The following is a 26,342-nucleotide window of genomic DNA, read 5'->3' as shown; positions in this document are numbered from 1 at the left end:
AAAATATGATATAAGTCAGTGTACTTGCGTGTTATCAAGATAAGTGCTGTACTAAGGGGTTTCTTTCTTGAAAAAGTCTGTCTTTGTACTACTATACCCACATCTTCAATAATCCATTCTGCCACAAAATACATGACTGTGTATATTAACAGACATCGTATGCAATTCATAGAATAGAGAGAATATGTGTGGTATGCCAGCTCAAACACTTGCAAATTAGTGTATACTATAAAACTAGGAATGTTTGCGTGCATCTTAATTTCGCGAATTTTGCGAGAGCCAAGATTTGCGAAATTAAAATGCACGTGAAAGTTCTTGTCCACACTATACGCATTGAATGTTAGAGGCAACTCGCGCAAATTTCATGCTGCGAAGAAGGCCATTTGGCTCCAATTCACGAAAATTTCATGCCATGAAAATCTTGTGTTTTACAGTGTGAGCATACTATGTGTGCATATTCGCTATAGACAGACAGACAGACACACACACACACACACACACAAACATATATAGGTTGCATGGATGAATGCCACTCATTTATTCATGTACACTGTTTCTGTATGGATGTGTACAAGAGCTTCACTGGACCCCCCCCCCCCCCCCAATCTACAGGTTATGCTATCCTGATTCTACAGAACAAAATTCTCATGAATGTGAACTGCTATGCTAGCATTGATTCTACACAACATCAATGATGAATCTCACATGTCATCGCACTGAAAGATGAGCTCCATTCCATCTCTGTGGTAGCATGCTGTGGTGCATACAAGATTCTGGTCAAAGAACCATCCTGAATATAGATTTGTGGCTACATTCTAAATCAAAAGGGGTAGGATGAGCTTTGAAAAGAACTCCTGAAACCAACTTCCTCAAAAAAAAAAAAAAAAGAACAAATGCGAAACAGCATTATTCAACTGACTACCTACAGGCCTATGTATCTGTTGACAGGGAGTTTACCGATAGTATGGGACTGAACTCGTGGAGATAACATCAGGAAGTAAAATATCAAATATTCTGAAAATGATTATTGTTACTGAAGATGGGAGTACTCTACTTTTGCATTAACAGGATTCTGGTGTGTGACAAGATTGTATAAAAATGATGCATAGCCTCCAAACAGCACACAACAAAACTCTTGAGGACCTGGCTCTACTTTCAGTTTCTCGATGCACCCCTGCACTTGTATCCACTTTCAATTCCATATCTTTCACGATATCATTCAAGCTACCTCTCAGTTGAGAATTCCACTGATTCTTCACTCATGCCTACATCGTTTTCTACATAACAGTTTGGTTAGAAGTATTTCCTGTTTCGTGTCATTGGTAGATGATGACCATGAGAACATTGTCATGATTATCCACTCCCACAGCTCCTATTACACACATCGAGGAGGTATTGTTTCTGCCTATTACACCTATGTCCAATATATCTCATATCTCATATCTCAAGTTATCTAGATCAAAATAATGCATGAACAGGGGCGGATCCAGGAATTCTGTAAAGGGGGGGGGGCGCAACTAATATTTCTGGTGCCACATCCGGGTTTCATTTCATTTTTTTCTTTTTATTTCTTTTGTTTTTAACGAAAAATAAAGGGGGGGGGGGGCATGCGCCGGTTGCGCCCCCCTCTGGATCCGCCACTGCATTAAGAAAAATATAGATCATGTTCTCATTACCTCTGGTAGTATACACATTCTCTCTTTTTTTAAGGAAAAATGATGTAATCTTCAAAGTATCAACATCTTTTAGAGCACATTGTACTGTACTCACAATCTCACCAGCTATGGGTAGTGCATACTTGCCAACATTTCAAGATGAAATATCTTACTCATGGATTGCAAAAATCTTATTTTCTATGCAAACTGAAGTTAAAAATCTTACTTTTGGTCATTGTAGGTCCATGGTCAAATCTTCAGAAAATACACATGAAAGGTATATCTAAATATTTTTTAAAAATCTGATTTCTCTGACAGAAAATCTAATTTTGCTATTTTTAACATTAAAAATCTTACTGAATCTGATAAAATCTTACTAGTTGGCAAGTATGGTAGTGGAAATCGTAAGCACATGTATACCTAATTCAAAAGAGGAAACACATGTCTCATCCATGTGTGCAGTTAAAGTCATATGACCTCTGATCGCACTTGATATGCACACGCTGTGACAAATGCATTGTATTCTCGCAAGAATATCATTGATGATATTAGTTCTATCACGTTTGTGTAATCAGACTTTTCATGGATCCATAAAGGACTTGTGTCATCACTCACATACACAATTGCCTGAAAGGTGTGTTTGATTTGGAAAGAGGGAAATTGCCTGTACGCATGCCAATTTTCACTTGCACTTTTAAGCAGAAAGTGTGTCTCATGGACATCACTGAACAGTTCTCACAAACATAATGCATACAACTTGCATTTCACAAAGCCAGCCACCGACAGAATGCATAATAATTATTTGTATTCAACATTCACAGAGGATCTAATACTAGTCAAACTAATAATTTTGTGGCATTTGGGACTGCCTGGTGCAACAAACGGTGATGTACACATAGTCTTTTTGATACTGAATAATTTAATTCTTATAGTCTGCCCCATTCATCCCTATCTGTGCAATCACAGGGGCTACCACTGTCTCCTACCAACCACAAGAGAAGAGAGCTGGTCTCATTCTGCTTCTGTCACAGCAATTTTTCTCTGGAGGATATCAGCAACATGGGCAGCAGAATGTGGCTGAATGCAGAATGAAACATTGTTGGCTCCCAAAGATTTTGGGGATGTCTGATTGTCCAAGGCAAAAAGCCGTACTTACAATGTAGCACACATCCTCTCCATTACCTTGAAACACAACCACTACGCATAGTTATCACAGGAGTATTTAATGCTGAAATAAAAGTGTGCACAAAATCATAAAATTCTGATATCACTCTGCCTTAGTCTGGCAAGAAAGAAAAAAAGGAACAATGACAGCGAAACAAAAAACACCCAAAAACTAAAACCAGAACAAAATAAAGTTCATAGATATTTCTCGACAATTACTCTTTACTTAATTCTACAAAGTTACGAAATTACTAGGGCACCTTCAAAGTTGACATATAGGACTAAAGATATAAATGACTAATTCAACCAATCTACTGCAAGAAACCATATTTCTATATATTTTGGCGATTGATATTCATATTTTTTTTAAAGTAAAGCAAATATTTCTCTTTCAGTTGGGTCATGATTTGGTCATATTGTTTACAGCATTTGTAGAATCATCAGAAGGCCCTCCATCCCTACAGTTATTGCTGCTGTCCTTAAATTGGTATTTTTTTTTCTCAAATTGTTTTTTTTTTTTTTTTTTTTTTTTTTTTTGGGGGGGGGGGTTATATGATTTTTTTCCAGATTTAATGAATTCAGGTAGTTCATTTTTGGTGTGTTGTTTAATAGTTTGTTACTGCTGGACTTGTGCTCCTGTCATGAATACAAATCTATGCCAAGTGAGACAATATGAAACCTGCATGCTTTGGGACAATATCGCAAAGAATAAAAATTGAAAATCTGAGCAGATTGATGACTATGCATTTAGTGTATTGCTCAGTAGGGCATACATGCATAATGTACATACAATAAAAAATCACAGCCACAATAAAAAAGAAGGAAAAAAAAAGAAGCAGAAAATAAACAAGACAAGCATGCAGTCATTCACTATTTCAATGCATGAGCCCCAGAAACAGTATCACCAAGACAGTGCAGTTTAATCTACACTGCTTAGACATTATACATAATGTATAATGTACAAATAGCAGGAAACCCCCCTCAAAAAAAAAAAACCAAAACAAAACAAAACAAAACAAAAAACATAACAGACAGTGGTTTCATTGATTATGATCAACATATTAACAATGTTTGCATCGAAAAAGATCTCATTTCAAGAATAACACACATGAACACAAATACACACGCCAACAAGAAATCTTTTAATAGAACAGAGTAGGAATATTTTTGAAACAGGTGTAAGAAAGCTGTATAAACCTGTTTTTGTGAATGTGCTAAAGGTCCTGAGAAAAAAACCAAAAAAAAAAAAAAAACCCCACACATTTGCCTATTTGAAAATCCAGCATAAGGCAAATGTTTTACATAGCTTCAAATCAGCCAAAATCATGTATCTTGAACTAACATCCCAATACACATTTTCTTTTTGTCTTTTTTTAATGTGATATGGCCCAGGTACAGCCATATCTTACAAGTGTTATCAATGAGGATGAATATTATGATATGGCATTTTAATACACAAGTAATAAATCTAATGTATGGCATTATCACATCTTTGAAGCAGTGGGGTGAGAAGCTAATGATGAGGGTCATGCATTTGGTGTCAATCATTTGGGAAGAGTCCTGAATGCTGTAAAACCAGAAATTTTGTGAGCATGAAACTGTTGCCAATTTTGCGATGAGCCAAGATTTACAAAAGGAAAACGCATGAGATTTTTCTTTTTCTTTTTCTTTTTTTTTTTTTTGTCTACACAATGCACTGAACGCTGGTTGCAAATTCGTGAAAGTTTCATGCCGCGAATGTTTCTGGGTTTTAATACTGTACACGTGGCCTGGGCTCCATAGGGAATGTGTATCATGTGGCAGATGATTGAATAATGTTCAACAGGTTCAAAAGATTTTTGTTTTTTCGTTCTTGTTATATTGTTGTTTTTTTTTTCCGGAAGTACAAGTCTCTCTATTCTGTCTCTGTACTACAAAAATTCCTATCATATGAAATTTTAGCGATGAAGCCTAAAATATATACGGAAATATCTGTACTCATCTCATTAAACCGTATCTGTAGACAGTTTAGTGTGGAAGTAATTTTATTATAACTTTTGTTCACATTTTGTATATCTAACAAAACTTAACATCGATTTTACCGATTCAGTTTTGTGCAGTAGTTGTTTCTATCCCTAACTCACATTTTAGAATTACTTTAAAGCACTAATGCTGGGTTTTTGTTTCATTTGCAAATGGTAAATTATGAATTTAATTAAAGTTACAGAGGTGGACATGCCAATTACAGAGCATGGACCAGTCTTTGGCCACAATGTGGTCAATTAAGAGTCATCATCCAGTGCATTGGCCGGCAATGAAAACGGTCATTCTGGTATTATACACAGCATGCTGGGAATAGGAGCACACATGCACATGAAACCCGAGGAAATTTACCATGACATTTTTGTCGCAGCCATGTTCAATCCTGGTCCAGTCTGTTTCCTGGGTTGGGGTGGGGGATTAGGGAAGGTGGGGTGGGGGGGGGGGAATGTTTTGGTGAGAGAAGGTCACATTTTCATATTTGTAATGATCGCTGAGGACTAACAAACAAGGCTCTTGCATGCCAGACTTACAAAGGAGCGAGGGTTAATGCACACTTTGTGGTTAATACCAATGACGATGACAATGACAACTACTATATCATCTGAATTGGGGGAGAAAAAGCAATATGAATGATATTACTTCTACTGCTATTACTTCTTCTGTTCCACATAACATTATAGTCTGATAAAACAATGACAATAGTGATGGCACTCATGATGTTACACAAGTTAAAGAGCAAAAAGACACTAAATGATGATAATAACTTTGTCAACTGAAGATAAAAAGTCTAAATATCAATTACCATCATCAATAAAATTTCCATCAAAATACTATTGGGTTTCTTTATTAAAGTAATTAAACGGAAGTACATAATATCTGAAAACTAGAGTATGTGGTTTTACTCGTGGTCTCCTTTTATCAATTACAATTACGAAATCCACTATTAAACAAAACTATATTCTGCACTTCTATCCTTCATGTATCCAAATTTTATCACCAAGCTACTACATGTAGAAAGCACACAAAAACATTTAGATAATCTATGTAATTTAGCATAAATAAAAAACCTCTGCTCTCCCAGACTCTAGGAGGCTAATGGAAAAAAACAAAAACAAAACAAATCTATGGCCTTTAGCAGAAACACAATTGTAATGAAATTTATTAATCATGGCTCATAAATTCCACTTTTAACAAGCATAAAGTCACATACAGCTAAAGACAGTAGAGTCAGGAACAGTCACATGGGCTTATCAAACTTAATCTCATCTTATCATATTTATATTTCATTTGCAAGGTCATCAGCTATTAGCTAAAGATCAACAGAACAGCCACTTAAGAGTGTTTGTATCTCATTACCATGTGATTTAACTCCTGACATTAAAACTGTCAACCTGATTGCATACAGTGTCAATAACAAAATGAAGATGCTGGTACAAATCATTCAGCATAATTTGAGTTCCACAGAGCTATTGTCAGAGGCTTTCAGCTCAAAATTCAGTTAGATCATAATATGACAAAATATAATTCATTTTGAAAAAAAAAAAGAAGTCTAAAACAGCACAAGAGAGCATCAAAAACCCTAGAGCTTCCAGCACCCTCATTAAGTGGGCCCAACCTTAGGCGGACCCAGGTCGCAAGGGATATCGGACTTTGCGTTTGTACTGCGTATATGTTAGCACAATCTCGAGTCTCAAGTTTGACAGACACACACACACACACACACAGATAAAGTCTCATATTTAACCCAATATGCAGTTCATTGAGTGATATTTGGTTACTTTCCAGGATTCATTGCTTTTTTTTTATTTTGATGCCATAACTCCAAATCTGAACTGTGTCAATGTTCAATTGCTACAACTGTACACGCTAGAAGACTCAATCTTGCACACAAGGTACTTGACGTCATCATGCATTATGTTTTGACGTTCCAACGGTTCCAAAATGTCATATTCATAACTATCAACATGATAAACGGAATATATAGTGGCGGGTGTCTGATAATAAAAAATGATTTCCACATCAACTAAGGAAAATTCTTCAGCCGAGTAGGCAGGGATTATGCGGTTTGACGGAAAGGGGCAGGTTTCTGGGGGCCACAAGGGGAGCAAGGAGCTCTGAGAATGGTGATCTGAGGAGATCATTAATAAAACGATTTGGACAACAGCCAGATGAAGATTTCATACTCTCCGCCTTGGTCAGAGTAATAGGGAGCTTTAGATTTTAGACGCGCGGACGTTCAAAGGGAAAAAAACATGGTCTGAGCGTGCGCAGTAGCTTGACGTGTGCTACTGCGCACGCTCAGACCATGTTTTTTTCCCTTTGAACGTCCGCGCGTCTAAAATCTAAAGCTCCCTATTGTCTGCTGTCAGATCCCCGACGTGTTGCAAATAAAGACACACAAAAAAGGCTTACAGTTGCCAGTGTGGTTACAAGGACCACTTTTGTTTCTGCAATCATTTAAAATGCTAAAGATATTTGAGTGACACCATCGATCATCACCATCTAATTATTCCAACACTACCTAATTTACTGCTGCTGCAGCAACTACTACTAGTACCGCTAACATATACCACCACAAATAGTACTCACTTTCCTACAAGCACCACACACTTTACAATAGTAATGCTTTTTGGAACTGCAGAACTCTTGCTTTTATACTGTATACATCATGAATATAGCTAATAGCTAGTCTGATTTTTTGCGGATTGGGACTTCCCGACAACTTGGTGTGTGGCTACAATTGCTACTGTGGAGTACAGTGAAGGACGAATAAAGTAATATACATATACCATGTTGCATTCATGTTAATAGGATCAGTTATTTTTTTTTTCTAGCATTGTTAACCTCACAAAAAAGCATCCGACTCGCAAAATTTGCCAAAATAAAAACCTCACTACATATACATGTATACTGTTTACCTCTTCATTTTGGTACTCAAGACGTGTGTGGATACCATACATGGCTAATATCAGTGAGGTTTATAGCTAAAGGTGGAAGTGCAAAAGCTTCCTTCTTAGCCAGTATATTAAAAAAAAAAAAATGTTAGCTCAAAGGACAGGATAACTCACAGCTTTGAACATATTTGGCTTGATTTCAGTCGATGCTGGAGGGAAAACTTGCCTTCTATGCACACTTGTTTTGACTGAAAGCAGTATTAAATGTCAAGAGTGAAAAATCGACCCAAGTGTTACAGAACTCTTGAGGAGATTGAACAATCTTTTAATGGTTCAAGTTACCTGTGAATCATCTGGCTCAACATTGTCATGAGGGCTTTGCAAGAGACAATGAATTATCCAACAGCTGTGATGTCACTTGCAGACAATTTGTAATTTTTGTTATATTACAAGAAAAAAGTCTAACAGGACACATCTTTGAATATGCATGCATCAAGAAATATCATTACCTTGTCTACGGCTATGAGAAATGATAACCTAAATACCTCCACATATCTTCAGCAGAATCCTGTGAATGTTAAGAAAATATCAATTTCAGAGATATTAACGCAAAACATTAAAGCTAAAGTGTGATTTCATCGCACAGTATTGAGGTCATTCTTTCCATAATCCCGACGTGAAAAGCCACACTCAAGGATTTGTAACTTCCTCGGCATTTGTGGTCCAAATTTTCCTGATATTTTACCTGAATTGTTGCTACTCTTTATCTGTGCTTTTGGCATCACCACACCTCTGGAAGGCATATTAAATAGTTTCTTTTCTTTTTATATCATATTTTAACTTCTAATAGTTGCCATTTCTCCCACGTTAAAATTGGTTTACAGCAATTTTGGGGTTTAAACTGTAAACACATGCTGTGCAAGTCAGTGCTAATGCCTTTGCCTGTCAAAAGAGTTGAGGAAAATAAATTTCGGTAGCTATGTCTGGACTTGGGAGAAACAGAAACAAAGGAGGGTGGTGCAGCTGCACAGGAAACAGAGTGTGACCCTGGTGCCGTGGATTTCCTGACTCTCTGGTGGAAGGTGAAGTGTGTGTCATCAAAAAAAACAAAACAAAAAAAGACAGAAACACCAATCACATAGCTAAACATGACAAAAAAAAAAAGAAAAGAAAAAGAAAAGAAATCACATATCAACCTTGGCAGATCCCTCAAAAAGTTTGGTAATTCTGGCTCACTTGGAGAGAGTCATTTCCAAATTGTATAAGAAGGTAATTCATGGGCTAAAATACACCTGTAGATATATGATAATAAATGAGAATGCAATGCTTACTTGTATTTACACACACACACACACACACACTAAAAGCTTCCATACAGATTTAATGTGTGTGTGTATGTGTGTGTGTGTGTGTGTGTGTGTGTGCTTTTTTTATTGGGGGAGGGGGGGCTAAAGGAATCCTATAACTATTGTTTGACAACATTTCCCAGTTCAATAACAAAGCCCACAACAAAGAAGTTTGCATTTCTGTGTTTTCATACATGTACACACCAAGGACTGTCACATCATTATGCCATTCACTTCCCTACGAACACACAACTTTGAGTGGGGCTGAGGTACACTGTACTTCACAGGAAAACACTGGCATTGTTTGGTGCATGTGATACTATGACCATGAATCAAATGTTGGGATATAGGCCTTCTGACAAGACAAACCCATTATTTTTAGCTCTAAAGAACCTATTTCTGCAGCCCTGGACGCAAGATATTTTGGTGTGGAGTTCAAATAGGCCTATCTACAGCTCTGTCCGAGCAATTTCCTTTGCACTGGAAGACATGGGACTGCACTACATGTAGATACAATGTATATGATATCAATGACTAATACCACACTAATAAAGCTGGTTAGAATAAGAGATAAAAGTTCAAACAAACCACCTGCAGAAGTATTGCATAACTTTGTTTTTCCTGTCCAATTTAGATGAAAGATACAATGTATAGCCACACGTTGCTTGAAATATAGGCTTGCTGTGCAAATGCCAGTAGAGTCCCAAAATTTCAAATCATGATACATGTATTTACTGTATACGCCGAATATTTCGCGAAGATTTTATTTTTGCAAATTTTGCGAGTCGGGTGCTATTTGCAAAATTAAAGACGCACGAAAATAATAACTCTGATCCCGATATGAACGTCAGTGACGCACACATATAAATTTCTCCGTTCAGCACCATGCTTCACTATCGCGAATTTAACCACTCGCAAAATTGTCGGGAAGTCCTGATTCGCGAAAATTTAGACTCACTAAATATATGGCACATACAGTAAATTTGGACAATGCATGCTTATTATGCAATACTAAAAAGTGTTGCCAATGCACCTTCACTGGAGCAACACATACACATGTATTGCAAAACACTGAGCTATATTTTCCACTGTATCAAGCTATTTGGGCCTCCAAATTGGTCATTGTGAAGCATAATTATAGACTTACATGTACATATCCAATCATGAAGTGCATGAAAAGTGTATTGTAATGAACTGATAAGGCTGTACCTCATGTAGCATACTGGTAATTTTCACATTGTATCTTTGCACACTGTACATGTATAATTCACTAGCCTATAACCGTTTTAGCAATGGAACTTCTCAAAAACCACAATGTAAGAGTAGACAACAGACTACACGTCATCAATAATTAATTGTCAGATAGAGCAAACCTGTAAAACTCTGAACACTGCAAGCGACTTTTAACACAGACTCTTATCAGCTGAACACAAAATCACATGAATTCTGTAAGCAGGACGTGGTTCCGTGATTCACAACGAAACCGATTCAAACAGCACCAATTTGGCTATTCCAAAACTTCCTCAATACTCTGATGGCATTGTGACACAGTGTAACAGCATGTTTGATACAATTTGCAGGGTATATCATGTGACTGTAAGAAGTGTTAATTATAATGTATAATGAGGTAAAAATTACAGTGTGATAGTGACATACAAGTAATATTACACTTTAAACGACCATCAGTTCCTGCAAAACCAAAACTTCGCTAAGAATCATATAAAACAAATAAGGGCCGCACGGCTATAGCCTATTGTGCAATGCAAATTTATTGCTTGGTGGGAGTGCGAGTTATTGATCATTATTCTATCTTGATGTTGTTGAAACAGGATCTCTCACAAGCACATTATATCTTAAAGATCCAGTAGCATGAATATTCATGGGTGGCCCATTTTATTCCCTGCCCACAGGGGTAGGGCCCACTTTCGAAAACCAGGAACAGCATATTGGTCGGCGAATATGTTCATCAAAGCCTATGTTCATTACTAGCAGTTGACTCTAGTTGAGATTCTTTGTCTGTGTGTTTACTTACACAGATATCAGTGATAAAGCCGTACACACTGTTCATTATGGGGATTCTCGAATACACCTGAACCAGGCTAGCCTTCCGGCTCCATGGATGCTTCAGGGTTTTTTTTTTTTTACTCTTTTCACTTTTTTTATACACCAGATTTGTAGCTCTTATGTAAATGTCGATATTTCAATTTTTCGCAATGAGCAGCTGTTAAAAAAATCTTTGCGGATTCTTGAATTCACTCCGTGCAATTGTAAACCCTTTCAATATGTGAAAGAAAATTGTGATGATATTTTTGCAGTTTTAGAATCCAACCTAGCCAAAAGTAGCGCAAAACAAGTGAAAATTGAAGTTATTGTACAGCAAAAATTTTTGCATTTAGAGTTAATATTATGCAATGACCATTCCCCATCCCCCCCCCCTCTCTCTCTCTCTCTCTCTCTCTCTCTTTCTCTGCTTTTCTCGACTGCATCTACCCAAGTATCTACTTACTGGATCTAGATCTACACATTTCTATCTTTCTGACTCATATACCTATCTATCCATCTATTTCTGAATTTCTCTATCCAGCACTCTGGCAAAAAGAGGGCAGATGCAGTCATTTGCACATTCCACCATAGTGTACTACATATCAAAACATAATGAACAGTAATGTTATACACACTTGTTATATACCACTCAATATCTCAGACTACGTACATGTACCTCCACACATTATCACACACATTTCTTTTTTCTTCATTTTAACAATACCATGACAATGTCATGTGTTTTCAGGATCATTCAACCTGAATTATGATGTCATGACTAACTGTACAGATCAGTCAAAGGAAAACAAAGATGTGCTTGGAAAAAAAATAAAACAAAAAACGATTATGGAATGTATCTTTTGTTCTGCCAGTTCCTGGTTTACTCTGCAAGTGCACAAATTATTTGTTCAATTTTTTTTTTTTTTCCATGATCAATTTTCCTCCTTCCAAGAAATGAGATATGAAAAGAAAGATGTGCAATAATTTTTTTCCTTTCCTTTGAAGTCTGCATTAAAAGTGAGGTGATACTGTAAAACGTGATATATTCGCGGCACGAAATTTTCGCGAATTGGAGAAGGCCTTTTTCGTGGCATGAAATTTTCACGAATTGCCACTGGCGTTCAATGCATATAGTGCAGACAAGAAATTTCGCGTGCATTTTAATTTCGTGAATCTTGGCGCTCGCAAAATTCGCGAAATTAAAATGCATGCAAACATTCCTCGTTTCACAGTACACAACTGTGAATCACAGGACACCTTTATTCCTGCAATGTTCTAGCACTGAAACTTCTTAGCTGCGATAGTAGAAGTCTGATTCACCAGCCTAGACTCCTGCTTGTTCTGCTGGGGTTTTGTTTAGAAATCAGTGACCACACGTTTAGATATTCTATTTAAATGCTGGATTTCTTCTGCAGTATTAAACTGGAATCAAATATTGTCTCTGTTTCATGAATATTTATTTGAAAAAAAAAATTTCCTTTTTCACATAACATCGTAGCCAAGTGGCATGATGAAAATAATGTCCAATGGAGGAATCATCACAGAAATGCATGTATGTATTGTCTATGCACAAAAGGATATAAAATCTATAAAACTTCTAATACTAAATATAGCAACTTGAATTCTTTGTGTCTTCCTAACATAAAAAGAAAGGTAGCCATTATACTGAGGAAAGTGGTCTGTGATAACCATTTATTCCACTTCATTTTTTCATTGCGATGCTGAAATACAGTTTCAAATAGTAGTAAAATTTGCCAGCAGGGGTTTTTCAGTGGATGGCACTATACTTGAGCATTTGATAGATTTTCAAACAACGTAATTTTGACATGCTGAAACTGCACTTATCTCTGCTCGCTTAAAGAAAATTTGACATAAAACAACTGTAGCACAGTCTCCTCTCTACAACCAAATAGCAGCACCCCATCTCTCCCTCCCCTTCTCATCTGTCATGTGCATATGTGCTGCTTTGTTTGGTACCACTACCCTAGTCCCTTGGCTAATCCAATTGAGCTTCAATTTTGACCACTACATTCAGCCCTTCATCTCCAATCAACTAACGCCTACATCAATTTCTGACCACACTTTACGAGACTTGGGCAGCTACAGGGGATAACGATTCCTTGTGAAGATATTAAAAACTGCGAACAGTGAATGAATATTCATACATTATATATTCATACCAAGCATACACACATATACATACATACATTGTACATAAACATACCAACATACCCACACATTCACACAATCAATATATACATATATACAAACATACATACAAACACACATCAGTCACATAAAACGTAACTACTCCAAATAGACAAATTAGACAGGCCATTGTGAGATCTCATAGTCATCGTGTAGTATATTGTGAAGTGATAGTTCACATGCCATTCTATAAACCTCTATACTTTATGAAACACTTGCAATGAACAATATAAAGCTCAAAAGGATGCAGCACCAATTTAACCTACAGATATGTAGTTTCCCGGAGTGAATGGGTCAACTGCTCTCCCTACTGCAACAGATATTTCTTTGATATTCATACCAGAAAGGAGGAGATTACACAGCATGAATAAAATGAAAGAAGAGGGAGAAACAAGTTTGACTATAAAAATTAAACCATCAGAGATCGGGTGTGACCACTCTAGTGTTGCTAAGCCATCTCTAAATGTGACAAGAGATGCTAAAGCCTGAATTACTTTACAGCTCTTGGGGTCATGTGACCACTCAACGGCTTGTGTGACACACCTCATTTCACAGGGTAGTAAATCAAAAGATTCATGAGGTATTTGGAGAGATCTGCAATATGTCTGTACACCTAAAGTAGACATTTATGTGCATTCACGGTCAGGTATAAACAGCTGCCTGTCATATACTTGAAACTGAAATTAATGCATACATGGCACACCATTTACTTTTCCTTTCACTAACTTCTCATTCATCAAATTTCTAATGAAGTTTAAAGCATGCCCTTCAATAAAGAGAGAATAGCCTGATCTTGTAGAGTAAATTCCCTTACATTTACATCACATCCAGTGCCATGAAAATAATTGCCACCTTCATTCTTCAAGTCTACTACAGCACAAAATCTTCAAAGCTTCTACAATACTTCATCCTACATTTGTACGTGCAGTACTCAAGGCAACAGTAAGAATGAACAACCTCCACTTGACAGTCAAAAGTCTTGTCAACTACATCACAGTGCCCACATCTCAAAAAAAAAAGTTGCCCTAAGACATTAGGAATTGCACCTGTAAAGATTTTCCTACACACAGAGACAATAAACAAAACAGCCCCTTAACACTCTCTTTCTAAAAGAATGCCTGAACAATCCTAATATGATATGAATATGAAGGTTCATAGCACTCAAAACAATTTATCCGTGTTGCTAGAGCATAGGAAATAGTCTTTGCAGATAATCCTTTTTGCCCCAGCAGGTTCAAGCTTTACCACAAATCAAGTAAGGTTCATTTAAGAGCGAGAAAGACACATATCATCTATCTGTACGTATAATATATTTTTATCTGCATGTACATGTATGTATGACATCACACACATAAAATGATAGGATGAAAAGTAACAAGTTTCCTCAATTCCAAACTTGGGACAACATAAGTTTTCGGTGCTCAGGAACCTGCCCACTGTCAATACCAGGCTGTGCATCTGCACATATAACCTTGGTGCAACCTTGATCCAATTACCAATTTAGCACCGATAGGAGATTCGGTTAGTAGCTCCGTGCCTGGTGGAAGGATGGAGGATGTTACGCGCTTCGGCGGCACAGGCAGCTGGCTCTGCGCTCGACGCTTACCGCCGCCTACTGGAGGGCTCAACTCGGGGGTAACGAAATGGACCCGAGAATAGCAGGCTTTCAGGGAAGGTCACGCCATGTTTGGTGTAATTGAGGGGAGGTAATTCAATAATGAAAGCAATCCTCTGTCACTCTCTACTTCGAGCTTCAGCGTCTCCATGTCACCCCTCTCGTTAATCTCCCCCCTCTCTTCCCGTCTCCATTTCACTCTCCTCCTACCTCTACCTACAATGTAATTCAATTTTGAGGCTTGTTTGATCTTTTCCTCTTTGCCTCTTAAGAGTAACATTTTACTGTAGTAATCTTGCCAATCTCTTCCTTGTATATCTACTTATCTATCCATATATTCATCTATTATCTATCTGTTTATATATCTATCTATTCATCTATATATCTACCCATCCATCTATCTATCTATTTGCTCTATTTCCCTATCTCCTCTTATATATTCCCATTCAGCTTCACATCTCTCTCTCTCTCTCTCTCTTCCCCACTTTTGCTCTTAGCACTTTTTACCATTCCCTACTTACTTTGGTAGCTTTCAAGGTTCTGATCATGAAGTCTTTGGTAACTCTTTGCTGTCTGATCTGAAAGATAGAAATGATTGAAAAAAAGAAAAAGCAGATGATAGAAATTTGTGTATCATATGGCCCAAAAAGATCAGTACTAAAGCTGTTGGCTACTACTGGCGTACTCATAACGTCGTGTTTCATAGATTGTCAGCATGCAACTAACTTCATCATGATGTCAATGTGGCAGTACACACTGACGAACTGAAGACAACTAGTTTTTCAGCACATTATGTCACTTGCATTTTGATTGCTTTTTTCCAACCCGGCTCCTTAGGGAAGCTCAACAGGGAAAGCCTGACACTTTGTTTTCTTGTGTTTTGCTTGTTTTATTTGTTTCTCTGTTGTCACTTGTATTGTTTTGCAATTGCCGAATAAATAATAATAATAATGATAATAATAATAATAATAATAATAATAATAATAATAATAATAATGATGATAATAATAATAATAGTAATAATAATAATAATAATAATAATAATGATGATAATAATAATAATAATAATAATAATAATAATAATAATAATAATAATAATAATAATAATAATAATAATAACAAACATTCATAGATGAGGTGATATTTTCTTTTGGGGCTTCTGTTCTCTGCTGTTGTTCTACACCTCACAGCAATTGTGGCCAGTATTTTTATGTTTCTGTTAGTTATGAGAACATGTCAGTTGCCTACATCATTTCTAACTTATCTGCAGGTACCATGCATTGTTTTATTTCAAAGTCAACATTCTAAAATGTTGAGTTTGAAATCTGAACTTACCTGTGTCACGCAAATATCCCCAAACACATGTTCCTCTCCCTCGTCGACCCAGTAACGTTCACACTTGTGCTGTTAAAAGAAATAATTTATATGAGTATATGATTTTTTCAAAGTCAATAATAAAGTGCAGTGTAACAACTGATACCTAAAACATATATACTAGCAGGGAAAATTCAATTGAGATCATTGATAGCAGTATCAAACTTTATGCTGTGGCATTACATGTGTGCAGTAGTAAAACTCCCAAATCTTAACCATGCTACAAAAATGGCACTTAATTTTTTTCATTCATACCGCTAATGGCCCAGTCATCCCAGTGCAGAACGACCCCAACAAACAGATGAAAATTCTAGAAACAAAGGAGCATGTGTGGGAAAAGAGAAGATGTGCTGGAGAGACATTGTGAGGAAGAGAAACTATTCAATGCAAACAATGAATTTATTTAAAGAGAATGAATAGCGATATAAAGTGAATGAATAGAGAAAGTGATAATAACAAAGTATGGAAAGAGAAAGGGGAAGCAAGTTGAAGGAGAAAGGGGGAGAGAGAGTGAGAGAGAGAGAGAGAGAAAAGAACCTGGTCAAATCCATACTTCCTGGAAACTTCAACCACAACCATGTTCCAGGGACCTCACAAGCCCCAAGAGAGTCATAAAAATACCTCATAGCAATCTTTGCCCTGGGTATTTTATGAAAATGAGCCATCCCTGTGACCAGCTGACTTTTGGCAGCCACAAAATCGATATTTTTGTCCACCGCCACAAAGAGCTAATGCTTTGAGGAGATCACTGCATGCCATGACAGTTTTAAATTTGATACCAGTTATTCCTTTTTTCTTTGCTTTCCCCCTCTTTTTGCTCACATTAGCACTTTCTGTACCATCATGTGACAAGTTCATTTTCAATACTTTTTGAGTGCTATACCATCAGCTCTATTATGATCTGCTTATGCTCAGAGATGTCACTCTACATACTAGGAATCCCCAATTGACTGTCATGAGGTTTTAATACCTGGCACTATTCTCTTGCAATGCATCTTTCATATATCCAAAACTCATCAATTAACTCTTATGACTAAACGTGTCATCAAAATCACGTATGACAAATTATAACTTGAATTCCAATATTAAACTCAGTCAAACAATTGTCTGAAACGAGACTCCATGCTTCAACCTGTGATGAAAAGATCAATGTCAAATAGAACGATAGAGATTGCGTCCAAATTTTAACATACATGGGATCATGTCTGTCACAAGTCAGTCACAGCCACATCTACAAATCAGACATGGTGATTTCAATTCCTTTCTTGTGTCCAACTGGTCTGTATAATTGTGTACATTTGTACATGTCAAATAACAAAGAAATCATGTTTTTTGTCAATTATTCAACAAATAAAGCCACCTCCATATTCTTGTGTACATGTCATCCTTCCTAAGCTGTCACAACTTGTAAACTAATTCGAAGTGTAGTGTTTTGAACATTTGTGAACAGGTCAGTCAGAGATTTGTAGTTTATAAGACAAAACCATATACTGGTCTGCAACCAACCATTACTGGTAAACAAAATGTCGCCGTCTTGTGGAGACATGAAATACTTTGTAGGCCCTACTTCCTATCCCTAATATTTCATGTTCCAAGTTTGATTGGGAATTTAAAGATTCCCTTCATCTTATTTCACTTTATCAAAGCCAACTTTAATGACAGTGCAGTATTTCATTTCATAGGCAGGCACTGTATTTATTAGATTCAAAGTCCAGTGTTGTATAGTTCTGCTACTGTGTTTCCAGCCTGGCTTGAAATGCCATCATTCAATAGAAACTATGTATGATTATCTGCAGAAGCCTGTCGTTCAATGCAAGCTGTCAAAACAACCTATGTCCCCATTCCCTGGTTTCACTCCGATTCAGCTATGGGAGTCTGCTGGATCATTTCTTGCAGTTTCAATCACCAACAAAATGTAGAGACAATGAGCTGCCAATGTACAGTACACGCATTAAAAAAAATCGAGGATATTTTAAAGAGCAATCGGGGAGATGTTTCCAAGTGTATTACAACAGGCCATTTAAATGCATTTCCTCAATCACGGGAGACTTTCTATTTTTGAGACATAAAAAGAAATTTCCAGTCTTTTTGGGAGCTTCCTCCATACTATAACAGGCGCGGCGCTAGGGTGCAATTAACTCGCCAAAAGCTTATGACCTCGAAGCCTCAGTTGCAAAAAGTAGACAGCTTGTGTGCGTAAAACCGCTGGGGAAGTGTTGCAGGACAATCGCAATATCTCACCTCAAAGCCATCAAATGATTAAATCTATACAGCAAACTGAAGAAGAAACTATTCTCTAACTCGTAATGTTAGTTATTTGGGGTTTTATTGAGGATAAACGTGTGAAAATAATGTCGAAACTTAGCTTCCAAAACAGAAAATTTGGTCTCAAAACAAGTGTTATTTTCTCACATTTTCCTTCATTGCACAAAAATGAAACTTCGGTATATGACTTATGGTAGTATATCCATGCTGCTCTCCAAATATCTTTTCTGTATCATTTGGCGCACAGCTATGTCTGGAAAAAATCGAGATCACTGTCACTTGTGACCCACGTAAAATCCATGGCGTAAGGAATACGCAGTCCGATGTATTGGTTTTTGTGCTGCTTGAAACAGTTGAAGCACAAAGCAGGGTTCCTCTCTTGCCCACTCACCACCCTGCTGACCGAAAATCGACCTCTGTCGCATTGCGCCGAGCCTGACACCGCTGATTGGCTAAGCGTGCACTCACCAGTAGAAAACGCATGCGCAGGAGGATGATCTAGTTGCGCAGGAGGATGATCTAGTTGTGCATGTCCAGTATCTTCTCTTAAAGTTGGTTGTCTTTTTGCTCTTATTTTTACCTAACTACTAATTGCACAAACACGAGACTTCGCAGGTAGTGAGTCTGGTGTATACAGACTAGTAATATGTTGATCAAATGCATATTCATGCAGGCGCAGACTTGTGTCGGGAAAAAATCGTAACCCTTTCCCACAGTCGACTCAAGCAGAAAAATACACATATCTCGAAAGATACATCAGCGTTTTCGCCCAAAAATCATATGAAGGATGATATATTCATATTTGATATATGTGTGAAGTTTCAAGGGATTTGGTGGTAAAATAAGGGAGATACGAGGAGGTGAACTTTCGAGATTTTTTGTCCTTCCCTCCGCACAGCGCTTCGATGACCGTTAAGAATTCAAAAGCTTTGGCCTCTTATCAGTGAGTTAATTGCACCGTAGCACCGGGGCTGATAAAGGGTGCCTTGGCAGCTATCAAATGTACGCAGTATCATACATCCTAGAAAAGCTTATAACACATTCTACAACTGCCATCTATGGGCCTTCCATTCAATCAGACATGGAATAGGTGGTCACAATATTAGCACGACTAACTGAAAATGAATTATAGATTGATTATGATGACCTTCCATCTCATAAGTCATCACTTTTCTCTCTCTTCTATTTTTGTTTATTTATTTATTTATTTATTTTTTTTTTTTGGGGGGGGGGGGGGAGAGGTGGATGGATAAAGAGAAGGGGGAGTGGAGGTGAGGGGTTGTCTCTTTGAGGTGTTGAACTCATCAGGATCCAACTATGACGATAAAGTTGCTTTGGGCTGCGGACTATGAACATGTGCATCTAAGCTGCAGTCACAACCTGCAAGACCTTGTGTTTCTGTTGTTGACATTCAAGGGTCGTTTAAAAGCACTGCAATACTGGCGTATCATAAGATCATAATCAGCCTTGCTGGTGTTTTGGAATCAACCAAACATCCAAGTATCCAAAACTTTTGTCAATACTAGTGGCTTGAAAGGGTGTGTGAATTAAAAAAAAAAAAGACAGAAGACCAAGACCATCTAGAGTATCTATTTCAGTGTGTATGAGTGTTAAACTGACCACAAACTTGTGTATGACATCAACATTGCAATTGTGACGTTCATGCACACTCACATGAAGAGGTAATTTTCAGCTCCCAAAATGACAGTGTACCAGTGTACAGTATCATGTGTGGAGCAGTCATTCATCTTGTGCATATACACCAAGGTGTCCGGGCTCCGTGTCTGTGCAAGGCCTCACAAGGAGCACGTCGGACAGATTCAAAGTGTGGAAACTGGTGCATGGATGCACATCAATGTCCAATTTTAGTTTCCCTGTCAACGTGTGACTCGCAAGAATTACTTGTTAACAATGGCTCATACCATTGTCAATACACAATTATGGTCAGTGCTTTAGTAGAGAATTGTACAGTCTCCACATTCAAAATAGAGTCATTCTGTGTATACCCAGCAAGGATTATTATAGACATACATTTAAAACTCAAACAAGAACAAAAACAGGATTTCCAGGATCAAGGAAAAAAGTTGGAAATAATATACAAATGCCTGCTGTATACCATTTCACCGCAATATCATGTCTCTATCATGCAAAACCTTTGTTTTCCTGTGGAAAAAATTTCATATAGCCCATAAATACTAAGCCATAAAGTATCTCGCGTCGACACATGGGTGTTCTAGTATACAGACATGTACAATGTATAATCACACAGTTCATGAATCAATGGGTGGTGATGGCTATCCAGACCGGAACATCTTTCAAACTTGACCCTGTGGCCAGTACCTACCCTTCCCTGCTCGAACTCGTTGCAGGCCATGACAATGATCGTTGCATTACTCTCCCACAGCATTCGCCAAAAGTCGACGACAGTGTGCGGGAGTGGTCCCTGTGCGGCCAGATACGCATGGTCACTGTTGACACCCTGTTGAACATAACAATAAAGTGTGACATATAAATTCAAAAATAAAAGCATAGAGAGTGGAAAGACATTTCTACCTATTAATCTGCCATACATGACCAAGAAAAACATAAAGAAGCGACACTTACTACAAAAATAAAATGTCTCTGTTCACACAAAATGCTCTCCTGCTAAATCTAGCATGAATCACACCACAAAAAAGCATACAATTCAGAAAAACATTTTACAGCACCGATTCTAGATTCGAAAGATTCGCCTTCACCATACACAGATCTTCCAAAACAAGTACTTTCAAACCTTGTAGCATGGATATTCAGGGTGACCCAACTGGGGTGCACTCGAAAGCACATTTGTCAGCAGTGGTCTGGAAGACGGTGTTTTGAATCCAAATTTTGATCAATTCTGTCGCTGCATTTTGTTGTCTCAATATTTTAACTTCCAAAACACATTCAGGGAGGCAGAACTTTACTTTAAAACCAATTATCTATTTCCGCTATTCAACAAATGATGCACTTTTCAGACATGTGGGCATGTTTAGGATTACCTGGTAATATTTGTAACAGTACTGTACGAGCTGAAATTTTCGCGTACAGATATTTTCGCGAATTGATACTAGGAGAACATTTTCACGGGTTGTTAATTTCACGGTTGCGAGGTCTAACTGTGCTTATCTGTTCGCAAGTTGTATCTTTTCGCATGTTATTTTCGCGGTTCAAAGGTGATTCGCGAAATTCGCGAAAATAAAACCACCGCGAAAATTTCAGCTCGTACAGTAATGTATGCATATCGCATGTACAATGTATAGTGTTATGTACTGTAACACTAGAAAATTTTGTGCGCATGAAACTTCTATGACTTTCAAGTCAAGAATGCAACATATTAGTTTGTTTTTCATTATTTAAATATGCCGTTTCTGGCAAAGTTTTTATCTTATTATGCCTTGTAAGACATACAGTTTCATTTGCACAATTTGTGTAAATGAGCCCAAATGCTGATACACGAAAATCATGTCCATAATCTACAAAAGGAAATAATACTGATAATGCTACAGATATAACTGATAAACAGAGATGAAAATGAGATCTCCAACACACATACTTTTAAAGTTCATCATACCAGCAATTCCACAGTTACACAAATGATCACAAAACCTGAATGAAATGAAAGCTATGTGTGTATAAATTTCTGCTTTTTCTGATATGAGATCATGTTATCACCAGCTGTGTTCTGAACTGAAATGCATGTAATACTTGATTAAATAGCCACTTAACAACATGGGAAAAGGAATCATTACAGATGGGTCTGTTTTTTTAAGCTACATTTGTACTCCTGCAAATTGCCCATTCATTCAAAGACAAACCACAACAGGCTAATAACCACAATACAGTAAATCTCAGCATGTGACGATATGACAGACAGTGCTGAAATGGACTTGAATTGTTTCATGGACATGGACCGCACCAGCATAATTAGCACAGGATGCTGTAACAAGGACTCTGCCGGATGTCATCGGGAAATGATAGATTTGCTTTATTGTACATATACGTTTGTACATAATTTGTACTATGTGTATGATATACTGTGCGGTAGAATTCCCGTGATGGCTCATTGAGGAAGTGCTTGAGCATTCTTGCTGATGATGTCACAGCGGCGGTGACATTCACACGAGCCAAACATTGGACAATGACCTTTCTCTTTGAATGGCGTTTCTTGAAATCACCCGCCTCTTGGAATGACTCCACAGCCTGTCCTATATGGCGAGGGTTGCGATCTGAATGAGCTTTTAGACAGATTGCTTTGTCACTATCACACGCTCTCTTTCCAACCTTGAATTCTCAGATTGTATTATCTACAAACACACATACAACACATGGCTCACTCGTATTATGAATGAGCAATTCTGTGCATATCATATAGAAGATTAATATTACAACATGTACCTTATTGCAAGGATGTCCAGACCAATACTTTCCTTCAAATGCATGTCAGTGGTACGCTGTAATTACATTAGTACAGTAGTTCATCACAGCAGTACATTAATACAACACTAACACTAATAAATAATGAGCACACATTTACACTACACATGTACATTAATATAAATGCCATGAGGAGTTTGCCCTAATTTCAGATACATGTGTAATGCTTTTATCACAAAACAAGTTATTTTCCTTTTTAACTGAAGTTACATAAATACAAACAGGCCTGGACTTTGTCCCTTTCAGAAAATGTGGGGAAATAAATGTTCTAAAGTGTAATAGATTATTATTATCATTATTATCATTATCTTTATTATTATTATTATTATCATTATTATTATTATTATTATCAGCATTATTATCATTATTATCATTATTATTATTATTATTATTATTATCATCATTATTATTATTAATATCATGATTATTATTAACTATTTCTATTATCATTATCATTATCATTATTATAAGTCAGGACTTTAAATCTTAAACAAAGTAAACAAGAAATTGCTCAGAACTGCAGAATGAACTGACAAACAGAGGAGTACAATGTAAACAGTATGATAATCACATGACCATACATGGCTCCATTCTCAGGTGACTGTGACTACTGGAACCCCTGTGTCGTTGATTGACAATCAACTTGTCACATCATTCTTAATAGTTTATCTGATTTGCTTGAAATACTCACTGATATGATCTTTTTGTTTAACTGCTTTGTCAAAAATAACTTTTTCATTGGCTGAAATTTTACCTTGATAACAAAAAAAAAACCCCAAAACATTAGTAGCTATTGATACAATGTACTTGTACATGTAGTCTTCGCACACAGTCTTTATTTTAATGTGATCATACGGCTTCATTTCCCATCACCATTCATCATTCCCCAATTTTCCTGTCCTATCTGAGACTATTAGGCTTAAGTTTCATCCACACTTTTAATTAACAGTCTTTTTTTATTCAAAACTTTTATTGGAGTATAAAATATTTTAAATAGTGTACATACAATCTGTACAACTTTTCCAAGGATATAACACATTGCCTGTGTGTGAGGAATACAACAATGAATGATGAAATTAACAAGCTAGGGGGATTAAATTGAAAGTAGAAAAAAAACAGTAAAAGAACAACACATAGTCTTGTTCTAACTCAGTAGAATATATATTGTAAATCATGCTTGTATTATGGTTGGCTTCAAGAAAAGCTCGAAGGGAAACACTCATTTATAACATGAGCTCGTGGTGCTGACTTGCCTTCAGTGACCTCATAGAGGGGGAGGGGAGTATTAGGGTGTCAAAAAATACAGTTTTTATTCAAGTCTTTCGTAGTTCATTATTAACATTTCAATAGACATGTAGGTGGAACTTTTTTTTTCTGGTTGCTATTGTGCATGTCATTTCGGGGAGCTAATCCTTGCATTCTAAATCAGGCTCAAAGTGGGTTAAAATTAGCACAGCTTTGCCATGGCAGCAGGATATGTATGCAAGTCGTCCCCCGATTGACGTCAGGGACTGGAAGACGTAGCGCTCCTCATGCAGTCTCGGCCCCGCAAGGAGAGCTGAAACCAGGGAGCCCCAAGACCACGAACCACTTTACAACTTCTCTGACTTCACACGATCATTTCCAGGGGTGGTTACAGCTTCCCATTTCTTAGGTAACCACCTGTGACTGCCTTTAAAAGAGCTCAAACCACACTGACAGTTTTTTTTCTTTTTTTTTGTGGGTGTTTTTTTTTTTTTTACCAACAGCAATCTGAGCTCTTTCTTCTTTTTTTTTTTTTGTCAACTACTCTCAAACAACAGATATCCTCCTATAACTGATAACAGTAGCCAAGCAAAATCTAAGCTGATAATTTTCAAAAATTTTACTCCTTCAAAGAAAACAAGAGACCCGCAGGTCTAGCGCTCACCTGAGTATGGCAAGTTCACCTTTCACGCAGTCACTAATCTAAATTATTCACAGCTCTACTAAAATTTGACCAGGCATTCTCAAGTAGAAGATGAAAATGTACAATAAGGGCCCAAATTTTTTAAGATTCCTTAATTTGTGGGGATTGGGGCCCCCTGGGGCCCTCTGGGTGGGGCATGGTGCCCATTTTGATAAATTGAGATCCTGACCCCCTAGGGATGCTACCTGCCAAGTTTGACGAAAATCCATCATGAGGTTTTCAGGAAGAAGATGAAAATGAACTTCCACAAAAATTCATTTTTCATTAAAATTACAAATTCCATCAACTTGATACTGACAAATGTTAAGGGTAGCAATTATTCCCTCTGCTTTCTGAAAGCGGTTAGTCAAGTGCTCTTTCATAATGCTAGAAAAGCGAATTTTTGTTGAATTTCCTTTATATTTTCTTTGTATTGTTGTCCACTCATACGTCATAACCTCTAGTAGTCTCCTCATCCAGCGGTTCCAACACCAAAACTTTAAAAATTCATAACTTTTGCATCGATTGTCCGATTTTCCTCAAACTTTCACTGATGTGTTCTACCAATGTTGCTGCTCTCACTCAATCCACATTGCTCTTTGGGTTTGCGTTCCCTTTAAAGCAATCAAGCTGCTTTATTTTCATTTTTTTTCCCAAAAATTTGCAAATCAAGTGCTGCTTTAGAAAAAAAAAATAGAAATGTCGCTATGGCGACCTGGTATGCCTCCACCATATTGCATGATTCTCCTAATAGGTCTATAGTACATGTGGACAATGTGTGATTACATTTTCACAAAATTGGCAAAATATTAAAATGATATGTTAGCCACAAATGTGTTGAATGTTCACCTTCCTTGACCTACAGTTGTACATTTGTAGGTTGGATGAATACAAAATTTGTAGGAGAGCATGTATTTGGGGATTTATTAAAGGACCTTAACTTGACTTTTACCCTTTCATAAGTTTATGCATTGAGTAATTTTCAAGGTATGGAGAAAAAGTGCAATTTTTGTATTGAATAGTAAATTGTTACCATTTTCATCTGGCCTCTGACCCTAAATTTCATAAGAGAATCACTGTCAGGCAGAACATGCATAAATATGTACTAAGTTTCAAGATAACTTAAGCCACTTCCAAAATATATGGAGGAAGAAGTGAGTTCAGCACTTTCACTTGATCTTTGACCTTTTGAAATTTGACCTTTTTGGAAAAAAAAAAACTTCCCAGAGAAACTCTTATTGGGTTATAAGATGCATACACCTAGTTCTTAGATAATCACTGCTAGTCAGTATATATACAAATTTGTACATACTACATTGTATGTTCCATGAAGACACCTTGAACAATTTGAGATACAGAGAAGAAAGTGAAATG

At 37.1% G+C, this 26,342-nt stretch overlaps 1 protein-coding gene across 1 annotated transcript in view; it reads right to left on the bottom strand.

Annotated features, from left to right (window-relative positions):
• The window catches only part of LOC140243282 (uncharacterized), a 101,778-nt gene that overhangs the window by 54,698 nt on the left and 20,738 nt on the right, over nucleotides 1-26,342 (bottom strand). The window contains exons 4-6 of the mRNA XM_072322954.1: nucleotides 20,931-21,065; nucleotides 16,283-16,351; nucleotides 15,469-15,525 (exon numbers count right to left, since the gene is read on the bottom strand). Of these exons, the coding sequence (XP_072179055.1) occupies nucleotides 15,469-15,525; nucleotides 16,283-16,351; nucleotides 20,931-21,065 (261 nt within the window). The remainder of the gene's footprint in view (nucleotides 1-15,468; nucleotides 15,526-16,282; nucleotides 16,352-20,930; nucleotides 21,066-26,342) is intronic.

Source organism: Diadema setosum, chromosome 2 (assembly GCF_964275005.1).
Source record: "Diadema setosum chromosome 2, eeDiaSeto1, whole genome shotgun sequence".
Classification (NCBI taxonomy): domain Eukaryota; kingdom Metazoa; phylum Echinodermata; class Echinoidea; order Diadematoida; family Diadematidae; genus Diadema; species Diadema setosum.
This window is presented reverse-complemented; position numbering and strand designations above follow the sequence as displayed.